This window comes from Eutrigla gurnardus (assembly GCF_963514095.1).
Source record: "Eutrigla gurnardus genome assembly, chromosome: 22".
Taxonomy (NCBI): Eukaryota; Metazoa; Chordata; class Actinopteri; order Perciformes; family Triglidae; genus Eutrigla; species Eutrigla gurnardus.
The window spans coordinates 10,385,864-10,407,616 of record NC_139933.1 but is presented as its reverse complement, the minus strand read 5'-3'; the positions used below and the strand labels follow the sequence as shown (position 1 = coordinate 10,407,616).

At 43.9% G+C, this 21,753-nt stretch overlaps 2 protein-coding genes across 2 annotated transcripts; both read left to right on the top strand.

The window, feature by feature from the left end:
• The first annotated feature begins 217 nt into the window (after positions 1 to 217).
• Positions 218 to 4,383, top strand: lrrc4bb (leucine rich repeat containing 4Bb). Its single transcript, XM_084040662.1, has 2 exons — positions 218 to 798; positions 908 to 4,383. Exons 1-2 carry the CDS (start codon positions 556 to 558, stop codon positions 2,903 to 2,905), a joined length of 2,241 nt encoding a protein of 746 aa, XP_083896788.1. The 5' UTR covers positions 218 to 555; the 3' UTR covers positions 2,906 to 4,383.
• Positions 4,384 to 14,310: 9,927 nt separating this feature from the next.
• LOC311032719 (testicular acid phosphatase homolog) lies at positions 14,311 to 21,739 on the top strand. Its single transcript, XM_084039703.1, has 12 exons — positions 14,311 to 14,486; positions 14,737 to 14,851; positions 16,222 to 16,317; positions 17,035 to 17,121; positions 18,040 to 18,195; positions 18,451 to 18,549; positions 19,674 to 19,769; positions 20,145 to 20,277; positions 20,568 to 20,650; positions 20,778 to 20,884; positions 21,160 to 21,341; positions 21,534 to 21,739. The coding sequence occupies exons 2-12, from the start codon at positions 14,768 to 14,770 to the stop codon at positions 21,641 to 21,643; spliced, it is 1,233 nt and encodes a 410-aa protein (XP_083895829.1). The 5' UTR covers positions 14,311 to 14,486; positions 14,737 to 14,767; the 3' UTR covers positions 21,644 to 21,739.
• The last annotated feature ends 14 nt before the right edge of the window (positions 21,740 to 21,753 follow it).

The window sequence follows — 21,753 nt, the reverse complement described above, 5'->3', positions numbered from 1 at the left end:
TGAGAGCCACCTCTTTAAAAAAAAAAAAAAAACGGTGACGGGGCATTGTGATGTTTTCAGATTTTAAATTCACTTCTGGGCTTACATGCATATATGTGTTAGGCAAATATCTTCTGTGCACTTACTTGACCCCCTTCTTCTCTCTCTTTCTCTTTCCTCTACAGTGAGAAGCAACAGCCTCCACAGAGACAACACATTCAAGAGCAAAGTCTTACCCCCCCCCCCCCCCCCCACCCCTCCAAATTTGATTTCTGTTCTAATAATTGTCATGGGAACCAACGACATAGAGTTCCCTAAAATGACTTGTTGAAAAAAACGAGTTTGATCGTGAAAAAAAAGCATGAGCAAAGTGAAATAAGAATCCATTAATGATAAATAGAGTCTTTAATATAACATTAAACTTTTCCCTATCCATTTTTAAAGTGACTTCTTGAAGGAGAAAGAGCCCAGAATGAGAGCATAAAATATGAAAATCAAGATAAGCACTTGAAATCCCCTGTTTGGAGGTGACTTATCAACATCATAGCAATAGGGGTGGGTCATGACTCAGTTGCCATGCGTGTTGTCATGGTGACCAACCCCTTTGCCCCATCCCCCCTCCTCTGGTTGGTCCAGCTTTTGTTGTGGTTTCACAACCATGGACCACAGCTGACAGAGGCAGCGCCCCCATGCCCCACCCCCTGTACCTGCTCCAATCAGGCGAGCCGTGTCATCTGTACAAGGAAGACTTTAGAACAAGTCCCAGACAGTATTTCAGAGAACACAAGATACCTCAATCTACAAGAGAACACAATTCAGGTAAATATGGCATCAACTTAGAGCAGATTATACATTCAGACCAAATAAATGTTGACAGCAGTAATTCTGATTGCTACCACATGCCTCCCTGTTTTTGTTTCCACACCAGGTGATCAAGTCTGACACATTCAAGCACCTGCGGCATTTGGAAATCCTCCAGCTCTCCAAGAACCACATCCGGCAAATTGAGGTGGGAGCTTTCAATGGCCTCCCCAACCTCAACACGCTGGAGCTTTTTGACAACCGTCTCACAGTGGTGCCGTCACAAGCCTTCGAGTACCTCAGCAAGCTAAGGGAACTATGGCTACGAAACAACCCCATCGAGACACTGCCGGCATTTGCCTTTCACCGCGTTCCCTCTTTACGTCGTCTTGATCTAGGGGAGCTCAGGAAGCTGGATTTCATCTCAGAGGCTGCCTTCGAAGGTCTGGTCAACTTGCGCTTCTTGAATCTTGGCATGTGCGGCCTGAAGGACATCCCTAACCTCACCCCACTAGTACGACTAGAGGAGTTGGAGCTGTCAGGGAACCAGCTAGGAATAGTCCGGCCTGGATCCTTCCAAGGCCTGGTGTCACTTCGCAAGCTTTGGCTAATGCACTCCAGAGTGTCAGTGATTGAACGCAATGCTTTTGACGACCTCAAAAACTTGGAGGAGCTCAACCTCTCCCACAACTCTCTGCATTCCCTACCCCATGACCTTTTCACCCCTTTGCACCAGTTGGAGCGGGTACATCTCAACCACAACCCGTGGGTGTGCAACTGTGATGTTTTGTGGCTCAGTTGGTGGCTGAAAGAAACGGTTCCTAGCAACACCACATGTTGTGCCCGATGCCATGCGCCCCCAGGTATAAAAGGCAAATACATTGGGGAACTAGACCAGAGCCACTTCACCTGCTATGCCCCAGTGATTGTCGAGCCGCCCACCGATCTCAACGTCACAGAGGGCATGGCCGCCGAGCTGAAATGTCGCACGGGAACCTCGATGACGTCCGTGAATTGGTTCACTCCGAATGGCACTCTGATGACCCACGGGTCGTACCGAGTTAGGATCTCAGTGCTTCACGACGGAACACTGAACTTCACGAACGTGACCGTGCAAGACACCGGACAGTACACCTGCATGGTGACCAACTCCGCGGGGAACACCACCGCAACCGCCGTGCTCAACGTGTCTGCTTCTGACCCCAGCAACAGCTACAGCTATTTCACCACTGTCACTGTGGAAACAGTAGACACAGTGAGAGGAGGAGAAGAGGAAAACTCAGCGAGACAGTTAATTAACGAAACCTTCATAGACTTTCCTAATCCTACTGTTCAAAGAGGAGTGTTAGAGGTCCGACCTGGCATCACTATATCGCCTTCTCTCTCCTCTCTTTCCTCACTGTCCCCACGAGCCAACAGAGCTACTGAAATTGCAGTGACTGTGTCCATAATGGATGTAACTAACATTCCGGGCCTGGATGATGTAATGAAAACAACTAAGATCATCATCGGTTGCTTCGTGGCCATTACCTTTATGGCGGCAGTAATGTTGGTGGTATTCTATAAACTGCGGAAGCAGCACCAGCTACACAAGCACCACGGCCCTGCCAGAGCCATTGAGATTGTCAATGTAGAAGACGAGATCGGAGCCGGGGCCGGGAGCGGCATCTCGGGTGGTTCGACGATGAATTCTGGCAGCGGAGAAGGAACCCTAAGGATACATCATCCAGAAATAGTCAACCTTCCCAACATCGGCCGTTCAGATACTCTCAACCATTACTACAAGACCCATCATTTCAACAATAACGTGATGGGTCTTAGCATCGGCTCCGACGGAATGGGACCAGGAATGATCCTCAATAGCAAGAACCAGCAAATGCAGGATATGCCCATCTCCTGTACCTCAGTCCCGATCTCTACATCCAATTTGCTCAGCTCGTCCGGCAATGGCACCAACATCAACCCCTGCTCTATGTCCCCACCGATGCCAATGTCTCTCCCCATGCCCACCATGGGGTTGCACGGATCGATCAAGGGTTTCATGGGCCAAAACCAGAATCCCCAAATGGAGCCTCTTCTCTTCAAGGGGAACTCGAAGGAAAACGTCCAAGAGACCCAGATCTAAAAACAAAAAAGCAAGAGTATAGAGAGAGAGAGTGAGCAAGAGTCCGAGACAGAGAGGGGATTGATGTTGGGTTTATGCGCGGAATGATTAGACACTAGAGTGCATTGACATTACACCAGGAGAGAGGATAGACTGACACTGCAATACACAAACACATAGACTTATCCGTGACAGTGTACTGAGCCAAGGATTACCACAATGGGCCACTTGTGTTTGTAGTAACGATCATGGCCATGGAGATCAAGGAATGGACATTGCTACAATGTAAATCTGTGCCAAAGCAAATGTTTTTTTGCAGTTTCTACAAACTGTGTTCTCATTGGGAAAAACTAGCCTTTCAGAATAATCAGTCCCCAAAATCGTTGTTGGCCAGCAGAGATGAAAGACACGCACAGCACTTACCACACTGAAGATCGGAGATATTACAGAACAAAAATCCAAGAGACATTTTTTCTTCCACAAAAAAAAACACAAGCCACACTCTCTCTCAAGTGACTCAATAGACTCCCTCAAGGTGACAATTATGTAGGCATAAATAGATGGACAAAAAGGTACAGTGCAGTACAAACTACTGTGAAAAATCCACAAATTATATAAATATATTTTCATTTAAATATGTATCATTGCAGACTCCGATGCAGAGATATTTTGGGGCTGGATGTGTAAGCTGGTGTAGTTTGTTTCTTTGTGGATAATCAGGGGGCGTTGATGGCGGAGGTTGGTTTATGATACATGTTTTCAGTTTGGCTACTTCTCAGAAACATAAGGGCTCAATTGCAACACTCATTGTGAATCTTTGAATTGGCTTTTGTGACATGAAGTCCATTTAGGTTGTAGAACAGTAAATGCCGATCTCTGTTTGACAAACTCTTTTCCGTTGCTTCAGTAATAATCATGACAAACTTTTGTGTTCTGAGAGTGTATTATGTATTTTGTAAAAGCCAGCGACTTGGTATTCGAATTGACAATTCTGATACTTAAATGCCAGCATCAAATAACGATTAAAAAAAAAAAAAACAATGTTCCACAAACATGGAAAGGTAATCCATTGCAAAGAACCTGTATGGGTAAAATAAAGTGTTGACAATGTGTTATTTGAATCAGATCCGTAGCCAGATATTTGCTTTTAGACAGGAATTTGATATGACCTCCTTGCTCATGGTTACCATAATCGTGCCATAAAAATGCTGTCATCAGGACGATTACATCTTATCTGCAGCAGCATTTGAAGAAGGGATGAAACATCCATCTTAGGATGATTGGAATGAATGGAAATGTACAGTATATTAATAATAATAATGTCTGGTTGTATGACAATTGTAAGATCCACATTTTTACAGTGTAACTTTCATATGTTAAATGCCATTTACGCTTCTCGCGTTTCAACTATGTACTTCTTTATTTTTGTTAGTTTGATATAATGTGTACAGTTGTCTAGCCATGTATCATTACGTGTGAAATAAATCAATCATATATTGGGTTGTGGCGGGTCAATACGGCGACCGCACCAGCAAAGAGTTAGACGTTATGCAGGCCTCTGTGCTAAACCTGGATTGGATGTATGGTTTGTGGTTAAGCCATTAGTCACCCTGGTAATGATAGGTGCCATCTGCTCTATTAACACGCTCAGACAGGCTTTTAGGCACTCTCCTGAACATTAGATGTTCCATAGACACCGGTGGTTTTGCAAAATGAGTGTTTTTAACAGAACTGGTTGATAACGTATTCTTAATGAAGGCGCTTTTGTCTGAAATTAGCCCTCAGTATGCTTCTCCCCTGGTGATTCTTTCATGTAAGTTTGGAAATGGGGTGAAACAAATGAAGGAGAGAAGTATAAATCTCCCTTTTTTTTATATGCATTCATCATTAAGAAAACCTAAAATGTTTGTTGCAATTGAGCACAAACTGGACCAGTTATTCCAGAGAAATGTACCTGAGATAGTATTATCAACGAAATCATATCAAGGTTTTTCGACTGTAACGCAGCTCTGTCTGTGATTTTGTTGTTTTTTGGTTTGTTTTTCCCCCTGTTGCTTCCCTCCGTCGGACCTGCATTGCATATATATATATATAGGAGCTGTTTTATGTGAGTGGTGATGGTTTTCCTTATCAGCAACGAGCCCACACTTATTAGAAGAAAAGGAACACAGAGGAAATGCTCGTGGTGATAATATGAGTGATAGTATCAGACAAAACCCACCCAGATTGCACTGTCACAGAGGTTAATCCATGAAAGGAACATCTTCTGCATCAATGCACGCCACGTTCCTCCTGTTTAATGATCAGAGCCGTCTTTTTAAAATACGCCTGGCGGTCCTCGCAAAAACAACACATGTAAACCGATTGATCAAATAACTCGGCTTGTCTAAATCCGCTTCTCTCGACTTGTGCAGTGTTTTTTTTTTTTGGGTCGTTGCACCTCATTCAGGAGCATAGTAAATGTAAATGTCTTTTTGCGAACCCCGCAGACGGATCTGGTGGGCAGGGTTCAACCGTAGCCCCGCAGAGACACAAATGGAATTTAAATGAAGGCTAAAGACACAACATATGGCCCGTTCCCTTGATGTGGTACATTCGGTGGCTCCGCCGTCAGATTTCAAAGAGCATACCAGATACCTCCTTGTGTGCCGCATGCGAGAGTGGGGGTGCGTTCCCACATGTTAACGGCGGAACAAATCTTCTTACCTGAAACGTGACGGTAGCCATGTTTTTATTACGACGGTGACTCACCTAATCACAGAAATGTTCCTTTCATACCTCTGGACATCCGTGGAACGCAACGTGCACAATTATGATCATTATTATTAACATTTGGAGGAAACTGCAGAAAAAGGCTTTTGTTACATCTTAGTATAGTGGCTGCCATTGTACATATTGATGCGATTTAAAAAAAAAAAAAAAAAAGGAGGCTCATTCTACAGCAGCGATGTACGAGCCCTTTTTAATCAAGATCACAACCTTGAGACTAGAATTTCAATATGTGCATATCGGGCAACTGCACCTCACTGTATTATAAAGTGTGTGGTGGCGAGCGGACGCAGTTTGGCTACAGATGGAGTGCTGGCATATGTGTGTCCTCTGCACCATCCGTTGCTTACGACGGACGCTTCAGCCCAGATGACATTTATTGGTTTGTCGGAAAGCAAAGCTCCTTAATGAAAAGGATTATCATATCTGAGACAACAAATTGCAAGACGAGAAAAATGGACTGACCTTTTGGTCTTTTAAAGGTAAGCTGTTCTGTTTGATAAAACAATGTAAAAAAAAAAACAAAGAAAAAAAATGACCTGGGTCTGTTTTGAAAGCTTGAGAGAGAGAGAGCGAGCGAGAGAGAGAGAGAATGGTGTTAAACTGTAGAAAAATTTAGATTTCTTTAATACAAAATGATGCGGGGAAAAAAAGAAGTAATTTTGTGTTCTTTTTTCCTTTTTTGTTTTCCAGTTGTTGTTTGTATCTCGGTATATGATATTATCAATTTGGGTCGTTATGTATTGTCATTAAATGTACATTTCTTTTCACGCATTCATCCAGGTACACGGTGTGGCTGAGGAGTGTATTTCTTCAATTGTAGCAAAATCCAACATGTGCCGCACTTCAATGACTGTCATGCAATGACTGAGAGGTTATATTATTTCACTGTTTGCAAAACCTGTGACTTCATTAAGAAGTTATCCTGCTATCGGAAACCATTCTTTGTTGTGATTTCAACCTACAGATCCCCACGACTAACTAAATTGGAAAACGAGCTAACAAGTTTAACGTGATGCTGTTTAAAATAAGTTATTGCGTGACATTTTATAAACGAAACAATGAAAAGTCCTAACAATTACTGTGTTTACACTGTATTTTGTTTTTTGTCTTTTCAAAGTTATTTCTCGAAACAGGCAACTCTTTCAAAATAAGGTCATAGTTGGACACAAGGGCCCCTTGTACTCCTACAATGGGCACAATTATATGGCAAGAGCTGGTAGCTTGTTATAGAAAGGCTCATGCAAATGATACAGTAGCCTATTACAGCAAATGCAGCTATAGGGAATTTTAAAAAGGGCCAGCAGGTAACAAACTGTCAAACACTCCAACAATTTTGTGAATGTTGTAATGCTGCAAATGCATAAAATAGATTTATGGAAGTGTAAACATCTGTAATTGTGAGAAATGAACAAACGCAAACCGATCTCACTAATTGAAAACCTAATAAGGAATTGATTAAGAGGGTCGGTTGTAGGAGTCATTCAACGCAACACTGTTACATCCTGTAATCACTGCAGCACGGCAACTGCCTTAATAAATCAAGTGGTCCATCATGTTACATTAGTGTAATTGTACATAAAACCCGTACTGCCATTTTTGATTATTAGCTTATGTGGGGAATTAAGCCAATCTGACAAATAGGGAAAATGAAACAAATCACATCCTTTTAGTAAACAGTTAAATATTTCCAAAAGCAACTCAGTGGATTTATATTGCTCCAAACTGAAAGGCAGCAACTATTTCTCATGTTGGCTCTGAATGTACAGGGCTTCATTAACAGCATTATCACTGGTTCTTATTTTGAGAAAGGGTTGACAAAAGTGTGTTTTGCTTCACTGTGTTGTACGCTGTTCTTCCGTTCATCTGCATGATCCAGATTTTTTTTTAAAGCTTTCCTTTGGACCCTGAGATGAGATGAAACTGTACGGACTATCACAGATGTCCACTGCTCAGTGCAAGTCCGGCCCCGCGTTACGAAACAGCATCCCCCAAGGGTTCCATGTAACAACAAAATGCATCAGCCGTGAACCATGACAGTGGATTTGAATATGTTTAGATAAAATGTTTGGGCCCTTTGAGCACAGGGATTTTATTTGAAATGTCTTAGGGGGCACTATGTAAAGTCAGCTTCTTGAATGTAATTGTACTTGGCTTGTACGCTGGTCCCCAGAGAGCTCGGTCCCCGTGAGACTCCTCAGAAATAATGTTAAAGGCGTGTGTGCTGAAACAGCAGCGGAGAAGACAGTAGTTTATTATGGTGACATCGTAGCATACTTCTGAAGACTTGAACCCAAAGCAGAGGATTGATATAAAAACCGAATGTTCTGTAACACCTCGAGGTGATTCATTTTCAAGCAGATTATTAATATCTGTGTTTTGCAGCTTCTTTTTTTTTTTTTTTTGCTGCTTATCAGCTTGTGGTAATAGTGAGCAAACATACAATGAATGCTATGTTTGAAAGGGATAATATGAAGTGGGGTCTGTGAAGTGAGCAAATTGTGTGTGTGTGTGTGTGTGTGTGTGTGTGTGTGTGTGTGTGTGTGTGTGTGTGTGTGTGTGTGTGTGTGTGTGTGTGTGTGTGTGTGTGTGTGTGTGTGTGTGTGTGTGTGTGTGTGTGTGTGTGTGTGTGTGTGTGTGTGTGTGTGTGTGTGTGTGTGTGCAGCAGGAAAAAAAATCCACATTAATATGCACCAAAGATGAAAGAGAAACGCTGAAATGCAAATACATAGAGCATTCTGTGGTCTAGGCATGAGTGGAATGTGATGGAGGAGGCTCATGTCGAATTAGAAAAGGTGGAATTTGAAAGTCACTTTTCGCAGCATAAGGCAACCGCATCCACACAAGGTGCATTCATCAACACAAGCTCGTCCCTGTAGCGTATTAAAGAGAAGAGAGGGAGAAAAAAAAAAAGCTGATTTCTGTTTGGATAATGTAACAGTGCATCGATGCCTATGGTGCAGTCTTTATCTGGAGAAAATCCACTGTGCCCGCACCGTCCTCTCCTTTTGCCTGTGCTGTCTTTTCCCTTCAAATTCAATAACCTCCCAGCTGTGTGCTTCTCCAGGGATTCCCCAGCTCCCCTGGCCCACAGACAGACTGCAGAGTCTGTGGGGAACCTGACACAACATAAACTCCACTGTGAAGCAAAGGTGTCAGAGTCTGTGGGCTGCATCTCGGCTGATCGAGGAGCCATGAAAATGTGACAGCCTTTTATTTCTTCACACTTTAAAGGCTGCGGCGGAAAAAAACATCCACCATCCCCAAAACACAAACATGCGTGTCGAACGCAAGCCTAGCGTGTAAAAAAAAAAACGAAGTATAGATTCTGTGGCCTATTTAGGCTTTGTTTATATGAGGACGGACTACACCGACTCGGACTGAGAATCCAAAGTATTAGGGGAAGTGTGAGGAAAAGACGACAGTGACCCAGTTGGACCCACTTTGTGCAGATGGATAAAAGGAAAACCAGAAGCCTTTTCATTTAGAGTCTGCTCTTTGTTCAAAGATTCAGCCTTTGACTGTTATTACACGAAACTATGTTGGTGAATTATGAGCTTACTACTGCCGCTCTCAGAGGGCTTTTGTCATACTGTACTGCACATACTTTGCTTTTGTTTCAGGCTATATTTAGATTCCATCTCCCCCCAATATCATTAAGAGCCAGCAGATCCTTTGGTCTTGAGGATATGGTTTCCTTCCTCAAATATCTCAGTTAGATCCATTCTTTAGGGAGGCTTTAGTGGTAGACGTGTATCTAGTGTACCCAGCAAGCACTCAGGAGTCTCACTCATAACCCCAGACAGTTCTTCACCTCCTCTGGGGATAAAACACTCAACCTGACCAACAAGGCATGTCACCTGCTCGCAAAAAAAAACATGTTCGTGTCTCTTCCCACTAATGCTGTTGAGGTGGATGTGAAATGGAGCTCATGCTGTATATACATGGAGGGTTTTTCTTATTCCCAAGTACTGTAAGAACGAATTTATTTGATTTATTTATACAGAACATTTCTCATTCTTAAAGTTAATTCAAAAATGTTAATGCGACACATTTTTTGGTGAAATGAGTCTTTCACAGACTCTACTTTGCTGCAATGAGTCCGCGACAAAAATATCACTCTTGATGCAGAAATACATTTTTAAAACACACAATGAGCTACATTATAATGTGCATTACATGTCACAAGAAATGACAAAAAAAAAAACTTTTTGCGCATATCTCACACAACAAGTAGGCCTGTGGTAGGAGGTGAGATTTAAAGTAATTACTTTCCTATGAATATTTTTGTTGCCAGCATGCATTATGACCAGACACTTTCCATATAATTACTGGAGGAAGGTGGCAAACAGTTCCCCGGTGCATGCACTCCCACACAAACACAAACACACATTTCAGGCTCTGTGCTGATGTTATTAGATTATTACACTTACTTGAGTATCGATTTACCATAACTGCAGATAGGGGTAATGTTTATACTTGGCTAATGTTGTGTGTGGTAATGGTTTCTTCTGCTTTTTTTTATGGCTCTGAATTATATAGTGACTTTTACTTACCCTGTTGATGCTTCACTAATATTCACATTGGCAGCTCAATTGTTAAATGAATTGTCTCTTTGTGAAATATAGTAATTTGCTTCCTTGCTGGGAGTTAGACGAGAAGATTGAAATATGCTCCATCTGTGCAATGAATACAAAGGCAGCAGCAGCAGCAGGTTAGCTTAGCTTAGCTTAGCTTAGCATAACGACTGAAAAAAGCTAGTCTGGTTGAAGGGAAATTAAATAGTCCTACCCGCACCTCTAATCCACTTGTATATCTCCTTTAGTTTGTCCTCCCTGTTTCCAGTTGTTATGCTAACTAGCTGCTATATATTCAGCTTGCTTTAATCTCTTTTTAAGCATTTTTTGTGGCATTGAAAAATATGTTTTTCCATCTGATATTAGTATAACATCGAGTGCTGAATTTAGAGGAAAAGTTCTTGCATCCAAAAGGATGGATTTCCTGTTGTCATTCGTATCGCTTTTGCTCCGACTTTTCCTCGCAGGTGGGACGATGTGGCTTGGCGATACATCTATCGTATCTGACACAACGTCTCAAAAACTGCCTCGTCACTGCCTCATCCACATTGTTTTGGCGTGGCTCTACCCGAGAGCATGTCGGACGTTTCACTGGACATTGACCAAGAAACGCGGCCATGCATGGATAACACTATGGCATATGAAGGCAGACTAAACTCATCTTTCTATTTCTCACATCCCGTTCACATCCCATCTTGCTTATTCTCCTTTTGTCCTAAAGAAGGACATTTTTGTCCCATGGGGGATAACAATATTGACGTCAAGAGATGAGTTATTGATTGAGAGGAGAGGACAGCGAGATGGTTGACATGCAGCAGATTACTCCCAGGTACCCGAGCAGCTTCGGCATTCATACGTGGCTGTGGCATGTATGAGGGAATATTAATTTCACTCTGTGCTGATACGTATCTTATTGAGCTTTGTACAACATGTCAAACCAGACAAACGCGTGTACTGAAAGAGGAGCATGTGGGCGTTTGTCTCCATCGGCAGGCCACATGAGCTTTGCTGCTCGCTACACATCTTCACATGTTGGGGAAATTGATGCGACACTGCTTTGTTCCGACGCCTTACGATATATATATGTGGAGATAATGAGATTGCGTTGTGTCCTGATTGAATGGGATGATGACATCGATATGAAACCGCGCTGGGCTTCTGTGCATATTCCTTTCCGGTGGGTCATTTGACCCGCGTTGGTTTGAGCTGAATCGTTAGAAAATAAGCACACTGGAGCTCCAAACTGCCTTCAATATGGAGACACACGGTTTCCCTTTATTCCTAAATGACACAAGAAATTGGATGCAAAACAAAAACAGTCAAATGTTCAGCTCTCACGTGTCATTTGGATGTAGATGTCAATGATCACAGCAACGCACAGAGCAAATAGATTCCCACTGGCAATTATGCAAATGTGGATGTGACACGCGAGTCTGCGCCCGGCGTGATGCGACGAGCGAGGAATTCACCAACACTTGGCTGCTCTGTCGCTGCTGCTAGCGTTAGCATCGTTCACACATTCCCTCATCTTAGGCCGCTTCCACGTCCCTCCCCCTACTCCCGCCTCCCCCACCCCACCACGTCTCCATCCTCTCTTCTTCCTCCTCCTCCGCCCTGCCTGCGTCCTCTCTTTCCTGTTCTCGCTGCAGTGTTGCTATAGCAACGGAGAAATGTGGGAATACCTCCGTCCTTCAGAGCGCAGGAGAGAGGGGTGGTGGTGGTGGTGGGGGGGGGGGGGATGGGAGACAGACAGAGAGTGAAGGGGTAGACAGAAGAAGAGACAAGAGGAGAGGAGGGGAGGGAAGGGAAGGAAGCGTGGAAAAGACTGTTAATTAAAAGACAGAGAGCGAGTGGCGGTGGCTCGCTGCCTGAATGGACACCATTGCCTGTCACTTAGCCCCTGACTCCCAGCGTTTGTCCCCCCTCCTCCACTGCATAAAAGCCACCCTCCCATTGATATTCAGTCTCGGTGATGGAGAAGACGCCACTGTTATCTGACTGGAGGGGTGGGTGCCAGCATGGGTGGGGGTGGGTTCGGCGGCGATGGCACGGTGTCGCACAGCCATGGCGTAGCTTCACGCTGGGCCCTACGCACACCATTTGTTTGACGATCCATGTGTTCTGGATGTCTCCATTTGTAGTGAAGCTGCAGTTTCCATGACAACGCCCGGACTGAAATAGCAACCAAGTTTCCTCCCTCTCTCTCTCTCTCTCCATCTCTCTCTCTCTCTCCCTCTGCTCTCCCTCTGCTCTCCTCACAATACACTCATAACTGTTCATTCCTGATCTTGGGCCTCGTTCTATCAGGCTGAGATGTCCCATAATGCTCATCTCCATTCATCATATGGATTGAAGCACATGAAAGTATCCCCCCCCCCCAAACTGTCAACCATCATCACCTTCACACACACACACACACACACACACGCACACAGACACACACACATGCACAACGGCGTGCACAAGCATCACTTCTCCTCCCACCTCTTATCTCCCATTTTCAGTCTCTCGGTCGCCCTGCAACAGATTCTGTCAACATGCATCAACCTCTGTGTTGCCATGACAACGGTCTTGAAAATCACTGCAATTATTTCAACAAAGACAAAAACACTACAGCCACTTGGGGGAGAGGGAGGAAAAAGAATGGCATGTGCATGCGTCTGTGTGTGTGTGTGTGTGTGTGTGTGTGTGTGTTTTGTGTTAGTGTGACTGATGGAGAGAGAGAGACAGAGAGAGGGAGAGAGAGAGTAGGAGCTGCAGAGCAGTGAATCTGTGCATGCGTGTTTAGTGACCCTTCATTGAACTGGTGTGTATCAACTGTAGCACAAATGTGCATACAGTATGGTGGTGTGTGTGTGTGTGCGTGTGTGTGTGTCATAGAAATGAGAGTATTACTGTGCACTGTGGTGATATGGAGAGAAGGATAAAAACAGATGGGCAGAGACACATCTGCACAGTGGTGGAAAGTTTACTAAGTATATCTCCTCAAGTACTGTACTTCGGAGTACTTTACTTGATTATTTTCACTGTATGCTCTATAATTACATTTTTAAAAAGGCTCGATGACTTCCTCAAACAAACTCAAACAGGAGAAAATTGCGTATTTATTGGGGGCTTTCTTCAGCCACAGATTTGGTGCATTAGTGAGCACAAGGACACGCGTCTGAGAATGACTCAAAATAAACTGCAATATCCATGTTTGTTGTAATAAAGAAACATGTCACCCAGTGCAGTTGTGTGGTTTGATCATGGGCTTTTTAATAGTAGACGACGGAAGTCTATGCCGCAGAGGAATAAGCTAATAAGCTATGATGCACAGAATGGGATTAAGAAAAATAGGAAAAATATCACTTATCCTTTTCCAAATCGCTGAACATCACACATTGATGTCATGTGCAGGTATAATGGAGTGTTTTTACATTGTGGTGATGTAACTTTAGTAGAAGTGAATATGTCCCCTATGTGTGCTCTTTAACATCAAATCAACGTCAATTAAGATGTGATTTCATGTTCCACCCCCCCATGAATACTGCACTGTGTACTGCTTAGTACAAATAGATCCATATCTTATCAAATATGATGTCAACGCTGTATGGCTCTAAATCTTCACACTCGCTAATCCCATTGTGTCCCGTAAAGCTGCTCTGATACGAACAGACACTTACATGTGTGTCGAGTCAGGGGAAAAAACACTCGAGGCCCCGTCATTCTGGGGCCAAACCCACAGAGGATGACACGGCAAGCTCTAATGAGTGTTTGTGGCCCCGAGCCAGTCTGTAAACGTGTACGTGTGTGTTTATGCTCGTCGGAGTGCAATTTGAGAAGCCAGGTGGGTGGTGGTGGTGGGGGTTGGGGGTGGGGGGGGCGTCTTAACTTAACCCACTTAACTTGTCATATTGTTACGCTGAAGATGAATAGTGACTGTGGCTTTAAAGTGGAGGTGTCCACACTGAGGGGCCAAATACATATCTTTAAGTTCAAAAGATGACTCAAATATGTCTGCCGAGGGGGGGAGCTGAGGCAGCGATTTGAACTTCAGTCGATGATGAAGTAGATTGGGATGCGAAATCCTTGGGGGGGGGGAGAGAGAGAGATGATGTCAGGTATAGGAGGGCTATAAAAGCACTCCCTCTTTTACTGGAACATGCACTTAATGTCAATCTGGGTACGACTGAAGATTTGGGCCGCACAGCAGTCCTTCACTGTCCGCGACCGGTTTGACTGAAACAGCAAAATGTGTGAACGGGTGTGCTGAGGTAAGTGTTCGTTCACATTCACATGATCCGCTTTGACAAGGCGTTTTGTTCTACACGCAGGCAACTCCACTGCACAGCCATGTACGCACGTTTGAATCAAGGTGACATGCTGCAGTGTTGTACTGCTATAGAAAAAATAGGACCAGAGATAAATATTTTACACGTTTCAGGATTGATTTAAAAAGACACATTTGTGCAAAATCAACTCAAATACATAACAAGTGTCTTTTCCCACTCCTCCTCCAAGCAGGAAGGAGGTTAGATATCGACAAGTTAAAAAGATGTGGAAGTTCCAGAGAGGTTTGGCCTGTTTCTTCCTCTTCGTCTCCCTGACTGAGTGCCGTGAGCTGAAGTTTGTCGTGGCTGTAAGTCTACCCCGCTTTCTTTTCCTTTCCTCTGCGCATGATTGATAATGGCGACATTTCACGTTAAGCCGGCGAACAACATTTTTTTCGATATCATCTGAAAAGCCACTGTATATCACACAAGGCTGTGTCTGATTACACTGTATTTTTCTGCTCAGAGAGGGTTATTATATTTACACATTTATGTGACGAGGGATTACTTTGAGCCTAAACTCCAACAGTGTCAGGCGTATCTCTCCCAGACACCGCTGCGTCGTTCACAAACTTCTTTGCCTATCTTCCTCTCGCACCAGTTCAATGCTAAAGAAAAGACAAATGGAGGATTTAAATGAAAATCACAAAATGTGTTTTCCTGTGATGCGACCTCGTGTTTTAGCCTACACTAGCGCAGAGGTCTTCAATGTTTTGTTCACAAGGCTGATAGTGACCCCTATCATGTGTTCCTTATCAAACCGGGTCAGTAATAATGTGTAGTGCAGCCTATACTGACAGAAGACAGAATAATCTATTTATAGAGCATTATTTTTATTCTATATTGACAATTCTACATCACAATTTCACAACAGCAAGATTTATATTTGCTTATTATAGGTTGTATTCATATTAATGTGTATTTTTTGGACATATTTTAATTTTTGGAAGTTAGGAAGTTTGAGATCAAATAATTTCAGGGGCCCCCTGCAGTATCTCTGCGGAACCCCTTGCGGTCCCAGACCCCGATCTCTGCACCACTGGATATACAAATGTTTTCTGTTATATTGGCAGCTTCCAATTTGTATTGTTAACTGCCTCATTAGTCTGTTAATTACATTTTCTATTGTATATGTATGTAAGTATTTGATCATAATTCATTGTTGTAATGTGTTTTATTTCCATCAAATATATTTCATCACTTTATTCCATTTTTTTCTAGTTTAGTTGAGTGAAGTTGTGTTCGACCCTAGGAGGGTGTTTTGCATCAAAACATAACAGCGAGTGTTTGAAAAATAACAATTATCTCTGAAACCACAAGTTTGTTGACGTGACTTGTGTGGTTTTACATCCACATCTTTTGTAAAGTTCAAACCGCCGCGGTGCGACCGGGAGTGACTCAGATCTGTCCGTAATCCGGTTTAATCAACCCGTGTGTCATTGCCACTGCTCAGAAGACGAGTCCCGGGTTAATAATACTAACGGAGCCGCTCCGGCGTTTGTGTCATCAGAATGACTCTTCTGTGTCTCAGATTCAGGCTGAACTGTCCGAGATCACAGGTTTCTATTTCTGACTTCAGTCTCAGGGTGGATTTTTTTCCCTTAAGTACACAGTGAAATGGCGGGCACGGCAGCGTGGCGTCTGAATCCCTGTGACATTATCTCTTATGACTTTTAAGGTGTTCCGACATGGCGATCGATCGCCTATTGAGTCGTATCCCAGGGATCCCCACGGGGAGGAAGTGTGGGCTCAAGGCTTTGGACAGCTGACTGAGGTACTGGGTGTTTATCTCTCTCTCTCTCTGTGTGTGTGTGTGTGTGTGTGTGTGTGTGTGTGTGTGTGATCATTAGCATTTTGTTAAGCAGGATTTGGGAAACAAACAACCAAATACGAAGAGCCTTTAGGCGTATATAGTGTATACAATCCATCATTCCCCAGGGACAAATACAGTTGTTTTTTTTCAAATTGAATTGAAATTAGAATTTAATTTATTAAATTCCATTAATTTTCCTGGAGTACTTGCAGAAACACAACAATATTTCAGAAAACTGCTCTTTTTTTAATTTAATTATTATTTATATTATTATAGTGTTGTTGTGTTTTTGCACCTCAGGGCCACCATACCGGAGTCAATGACACACTAAGTGAGACTAATGACACACTGACCTTACTCGTACATAATCTAAAATGTAAAAAAAAAAATCACAGTATAGTTCACCTCTGATCTTTACGACAATTAAGTCTGGAGACGGAAGAAAAAGCTTGTTGCTGACTTTTAATTAAATTCCTTCCTATACGACACCGTTCTGCTTTCGGGCATTTCGTTGGTTAGCAGTGAATAAAGCTATCATTTCTGACTCTGGCGGAGGCCCCTGTAAAACGGGCAGAATGTGTTTGTTTTATGTAAATAAGTTGAATTTGACCTTAAATCTGCCGCAAAAAGGTCAAATTCGACAAAGAAGTTTAACATCGCTGGCGATTTCCCTTTCAGCTGGGCATGAAACAACAGTTTGAGCTGGGCAGGTTCCTAAGGAGACGTTATGGCAACTTTCTCAGCGAGGACTACAACAACAAAGAGGTAGGCGTGTCCGCGTGTGCAGACATACGTGTGTGTGCTGCTGTGATGCTTGCCCTCGGCCCATACGTATGAAATCGTGTGCCAGCCGCCGAATTAACTCTTAACAACGTACACTAAGTTAATGAGCATGACTCATGTTGGTGATATCACTGCCGTGGCCTTGTAATATGCTGTAGCATGTGGGCTAATTTTACCCCTGGGCTCCATGTGCAGTGCAGTTGGCGCCACACATGTTGGGCTGCATGCTCAGCATTCTGTCATAATGAAGATCCGATTTCCTCTTTATTTTCCTGTGTCTGTTTCTCTCTCTTTCTCTTACCCCCCTCCCCCCCTCCATCCTTGTGTTCAGTCCTCTTAAATAACGCGCAATTACCACAAAAATAACAGCTCTTCTCAGTGCCTGTCATTGGCGATTTGTCGCCCCAAGTCTCTGTCAACTTGCACCGTACCTTTTCCCCCCGCGCTGCCGTGTCTGTTTTAATTTGACAAAAAGGATGGGGGGGGGGAAAAAAAGAAGCATTCTTGGCATCACAGGAACATCCAACCTTATCAGCGTGATTTACTGTGTGCAAAAACCTGACACGGGGTGACGGAGAGATATAGACGAGCGAAGGCTGATGTCAGAAGAGATCACAGCAAGACGGATCTCCCCCTCCCTCTCTCATCCGTTTGGATCTTTTCTGACTCCCCTCCTCTTCATGTTAAGGGAATACCTCAGTTGACTTACAGCCTGCTCATGATACACTGCTGCGTTTTTTTTTAAGCATCTTTATGAAGTAAAAATAGAAACAGAACTAGATGCGCATCCACTTTCCAAGTGCATTTCTGCTTTCTACAAAGAGTCAGTGACTCGACGCCATGCCTGGTGGCGACATATGGATGCACTTTAATGCCGTGTTCCCACCATGTTTCCGACAGTTATACGTGAGGAGCACCGACTACGACCGCACTCTGATGAGCGCCCAGGCCTGCCTTGCTGGGATGTTTCCCCCAACCAGACGCCCGCCTCCCATCATGCCCCAGTTACTGTGGCGGCCCGTTCCAGTGCACACCATCCCCAGGGCCCAGGACAAGGTGGGCTGCTGGGCCACATAAATATTTCCTTTCACACAGGCAGCCGCACTCCAAATAGAAACTTAGCACAAGTAAATTTGAAGCTCCCTCTCTGCAGCTCACCCCAGCTGTGAACTCGCCGTGCCGACATCCACCTACTGTTTTAAAGTGTGAAATGAACATATAATTGTGCCCAGAAGACTCTGGCGGTACACCTGCAGTAAATGTGAACTCTTTTCCCGCCGATGTTGTGCTGTTGTTTTCCAATTTGTCAAGCTGCTGAAGTCTCCAGGCAAAGACTGTCCGAGGTTCAGAGCGCTGATGACGGAGACCTTTGAGAGTGAGCACTACCAGAGGTTCCTCAGGGCCCACCAGGTAAGACAGAAACCACAGAAGAAGACGGTCATCCACGCACTGCAACTCATCCCCAATGACATTTTCTCACAGCCAAGTTAGCGTTCGACACCCCCCCCCCCCCTCCGTGAGTCATGTGCCTGTTAACCGCTGAAAACTTGCTTGTAACTCAGAATTATATTATCATACTTTTCCTCACCTCAGCTGCTTCTTTGCTGCCTTGAAACACTGTGAAATGCACATTTGTTGTAAAAACAGCGAAATCCATACTTCACAGTTTGCGGTGCCGACGTTATCATCACCTCCAGTTGGACGTGTTAGTTATGCTGTAGACATCGTGTCCTCTCAGTGATTTTTCTCAGGCACGGTGACTCCAGTGCCTCGGAAAGACGAAGAAGAGGAAAAAAAAAAAAAAAGCCGCACAGTGCAATTTCTCTCACATTCTCAGAGATGCTAATTAACGGTCGGATTGAATTAGATTAAGAATTACAATGAAAAAGTCTTAATTAAACGGAGTCCCATGTGCTGTCTGAGATCAGGACGTGGGCCCTCCTGCGTTGAATTTTCACACCCTCTGCTGGAGGCAGAGCACCTGCAAGACGGACGCGAGGGCCCAAAATGGTGCCATTTCTTTTATCCACTGCGTTTGTCTGACCAAAAGGCTGAAGAGAACAACGCAGAATCAATAAACAATATAAATCCAATCAACCGAGCAATGTCTGCGATTCTTTAGATATGTATCTGCTCATCTGCAAAAACAACCCCCGAAAAACTTTTATTACCCATAAAAATGGTAATTTAAGTGTTTTTACTTCAGACATTATCCCCGGGGGGCGATGGGTTGAACGTCGCGATAAGTGCTGTACTTAGGTGCAATTCTGAGATGCTTATAGTAACTTGAGTATTTTCATTTTATGATACTTTACACCCGAAACATGTCAGCGGGAAATAGTGCACATTTATTTTATGCATCAAAATGTTAAAGATTTTCCAGGCTCTCTTGCTGTATGATGTTCCGCCCTAAAACTCTTGAAGATGTTTGCACTATTTTACAGAAAAGCAAACCTTAAAGTCCGAAATATGAATAGAAAAATAAGTAATCGTGATTTGAATGTGATGTTTGAACTCTTCTCCGTGCTTTGCAGTACTTTGTGGAGGGACTTTCCAACCACACCGGCTATCCCGTCTCCAAACTGGTGGGCAAAAAGATATGGCGTGTCTACGACACTCTGATCTGTCAGGTATTCACACAATTCTACTCCCTATATTCTGCAGTTTAATGCTTCAATTACTGTCACAAACACATCGGCTGCAGAGCGTCGAACAGAAGGAGGGATGTTTTCTTCATGTCTGCAGAGAAATTCATTGTATACCTAAATAGTAAGACATGAATAGGACAACATATTGGAAATTATAATTAAAACATTATGAGATGGGTGGATTCTAGGCCAGGTCGGAAAAAACGCTCATTCACACTTGCAAAATGAGCATCTGTCATCTTCAGACGGGCGCTAAAAATAGCCAGGATAACAGAAACGATGAAACACAGCCATTTAAACCCCCTTTTGTTGCGATTCATTCGTGTCTTGTGTAATGCGATGCATTTTCTTGTGCAGAGGATCCATAACTTGACTCTCCCACGTTGGGCCACCCAAGGCGTCCTGGACACCCTGAAGAGAATTGCATCGTTTGAGGTCATGTACAGCATCCTCAGTCACAAGCGCAAAGAGAAGGCCAGGCTCTCGGGAGGTGAGGATTCAAATTAGAGGCAATTCCTTTAAAGCAACAACAACAAAATCGGAGTAAAAAAAGCTCAGCGTATCTAATTTTGTGACTGCTGGCAGACGCTTTGTTTACGCCTCAGACGGTGTCAAGTGATGGGCCGGGCCTCCCGAAAGCACATTAGCACATGTGAGCTAATAGGACAAAGATGATTACAGACAAGATGCTTACGAAGGTCAAAACGATTGTGTTGGTGTCTGGGAGAAGAAAAAAAAAAATTCATTTGCACTGTTGACACTGATGTGTTCATTTACCAGGGGTGCTGCTGCATGCCATCCTCAGGAATTTCTCCAGAGCCGTCGAACAAGGGAGCACTCTTAAATTCATTATGTACTCTGCTGTAAGTTCAGCGTTTGGGCACACACACATAAAAAAAAGACACGTTCCCATTCCATCGTGCAGTCGGCTTTGTTTTTTTTTCTTCCACATGCTGCATCTCCTCACCTCCTTGATGTTGCTCATTCCAGCATGACTCTACGCTCATCACCCTCCAGGCAGCTCTGGACGTGTACGACGGCCTTCTTCCTCCGTATGCTGCCTGTCAACTCTTTGAGTTCTACCAGGAGTATGATGGGTAATGATGTCCTGCCTGCCCTTTGCATATTTAATTACGCTATCTAGGTCAGACCGACAACCACATTTTTCGTGCAGTCGCATCCCGCGCCGCTCAGCCGCACCAAACCGTTCACTCCTGTGTGTGTTTTTGCTTTTTTTCCAATTTGTTTTCGAAAAATCTGGCAGTCGTCCAGGACCGCAATGACCACATTAGCACATGACACGAGCCATTTACATAACATTTGACCACAAGTGTGTGTCATCTCATTGTGTTAACCCCCCCCCCCCTCCCAGTTCCTACTCTCTGGAGCTGCATTACCGCAATGACTCCTGGCGCGACCCCTACCCCAACCCGGTGCCAGGATGCAGCGGGTTGAACCCCTGCCCTTTGTCGGTGTTCACTGAGCTGGTGCGGGATGTGGCGGCAGAGGACTGGGAGGCTGAATGCGGCTTCAGGACACGATTGTCAAGCACAGGTGAAGAATATTATATATTATTATATTATCATACACTTCAAGTGTTTAATTTTCAACACACATTTTGGCAATATGTTTATTCCCGTGTTTTCTATGGGGGATTTTCAGCACAGACGGTGTGATTAAAAAAAATATGTCTTTTGGAAAGCTTCCAAACACATGTACCTAAACAGGATTGGTTGTCTACCACAGGTGTTATAACAGCTCTTGCAGTGGCCGTGGGTCTCCTGGCAGTGGCGCTGTTGTTCAGCATAGGAGTGGCAGTCCACAGGAGGAGAGCGCACTACTCCAGGGAGGTGTAGCGCAGACGGCTTTCACACATGTGCCAAACATACAAATATACTGTAGGTGCTTCTAATAATAATAATGTTTATTTAAAAATTTAAGATACTGATGTGGAGGGGCATTTTTT

Bases quoted from the DNA above. Each gene is read 5' to 3' on its own strand.
- lrrc4bb (XM_084040662.1), top strand. From the start codon at position 556: ATGCGTGTTGTCATGGTGACCAACCCCTTTGCCCCATCCCCCCTCCTC. The intron at 799-907 runs GTAAATATGGCA...TTTCCACACCAG, and splicing joins TACAAGAGAACACAATTCAG to GTGATCAAGTCTGACACATT.
- LOC311032719 (XM_084039703.1), top strand. From the start codon at position 14,768: ATGTGGAAGTTCCAGAGAGGTTTGGCCTGTTTCTTCCTCTTCGTCTCC. The intron at 19,770-20,144 runs GTATTCACACAA...TTTCTTGTGCAG, and splicing joins ACGACACTCTGATCTGTCAG to AGGATCCATAACTTGACTCT. The intron at 20,651-20,777 runs GTAAGTTCAGCG...TGCTCATTCCAG, and splicing joins AATTCATTATGTACTCTGCT to CATGACTCTACGCTCATCAC.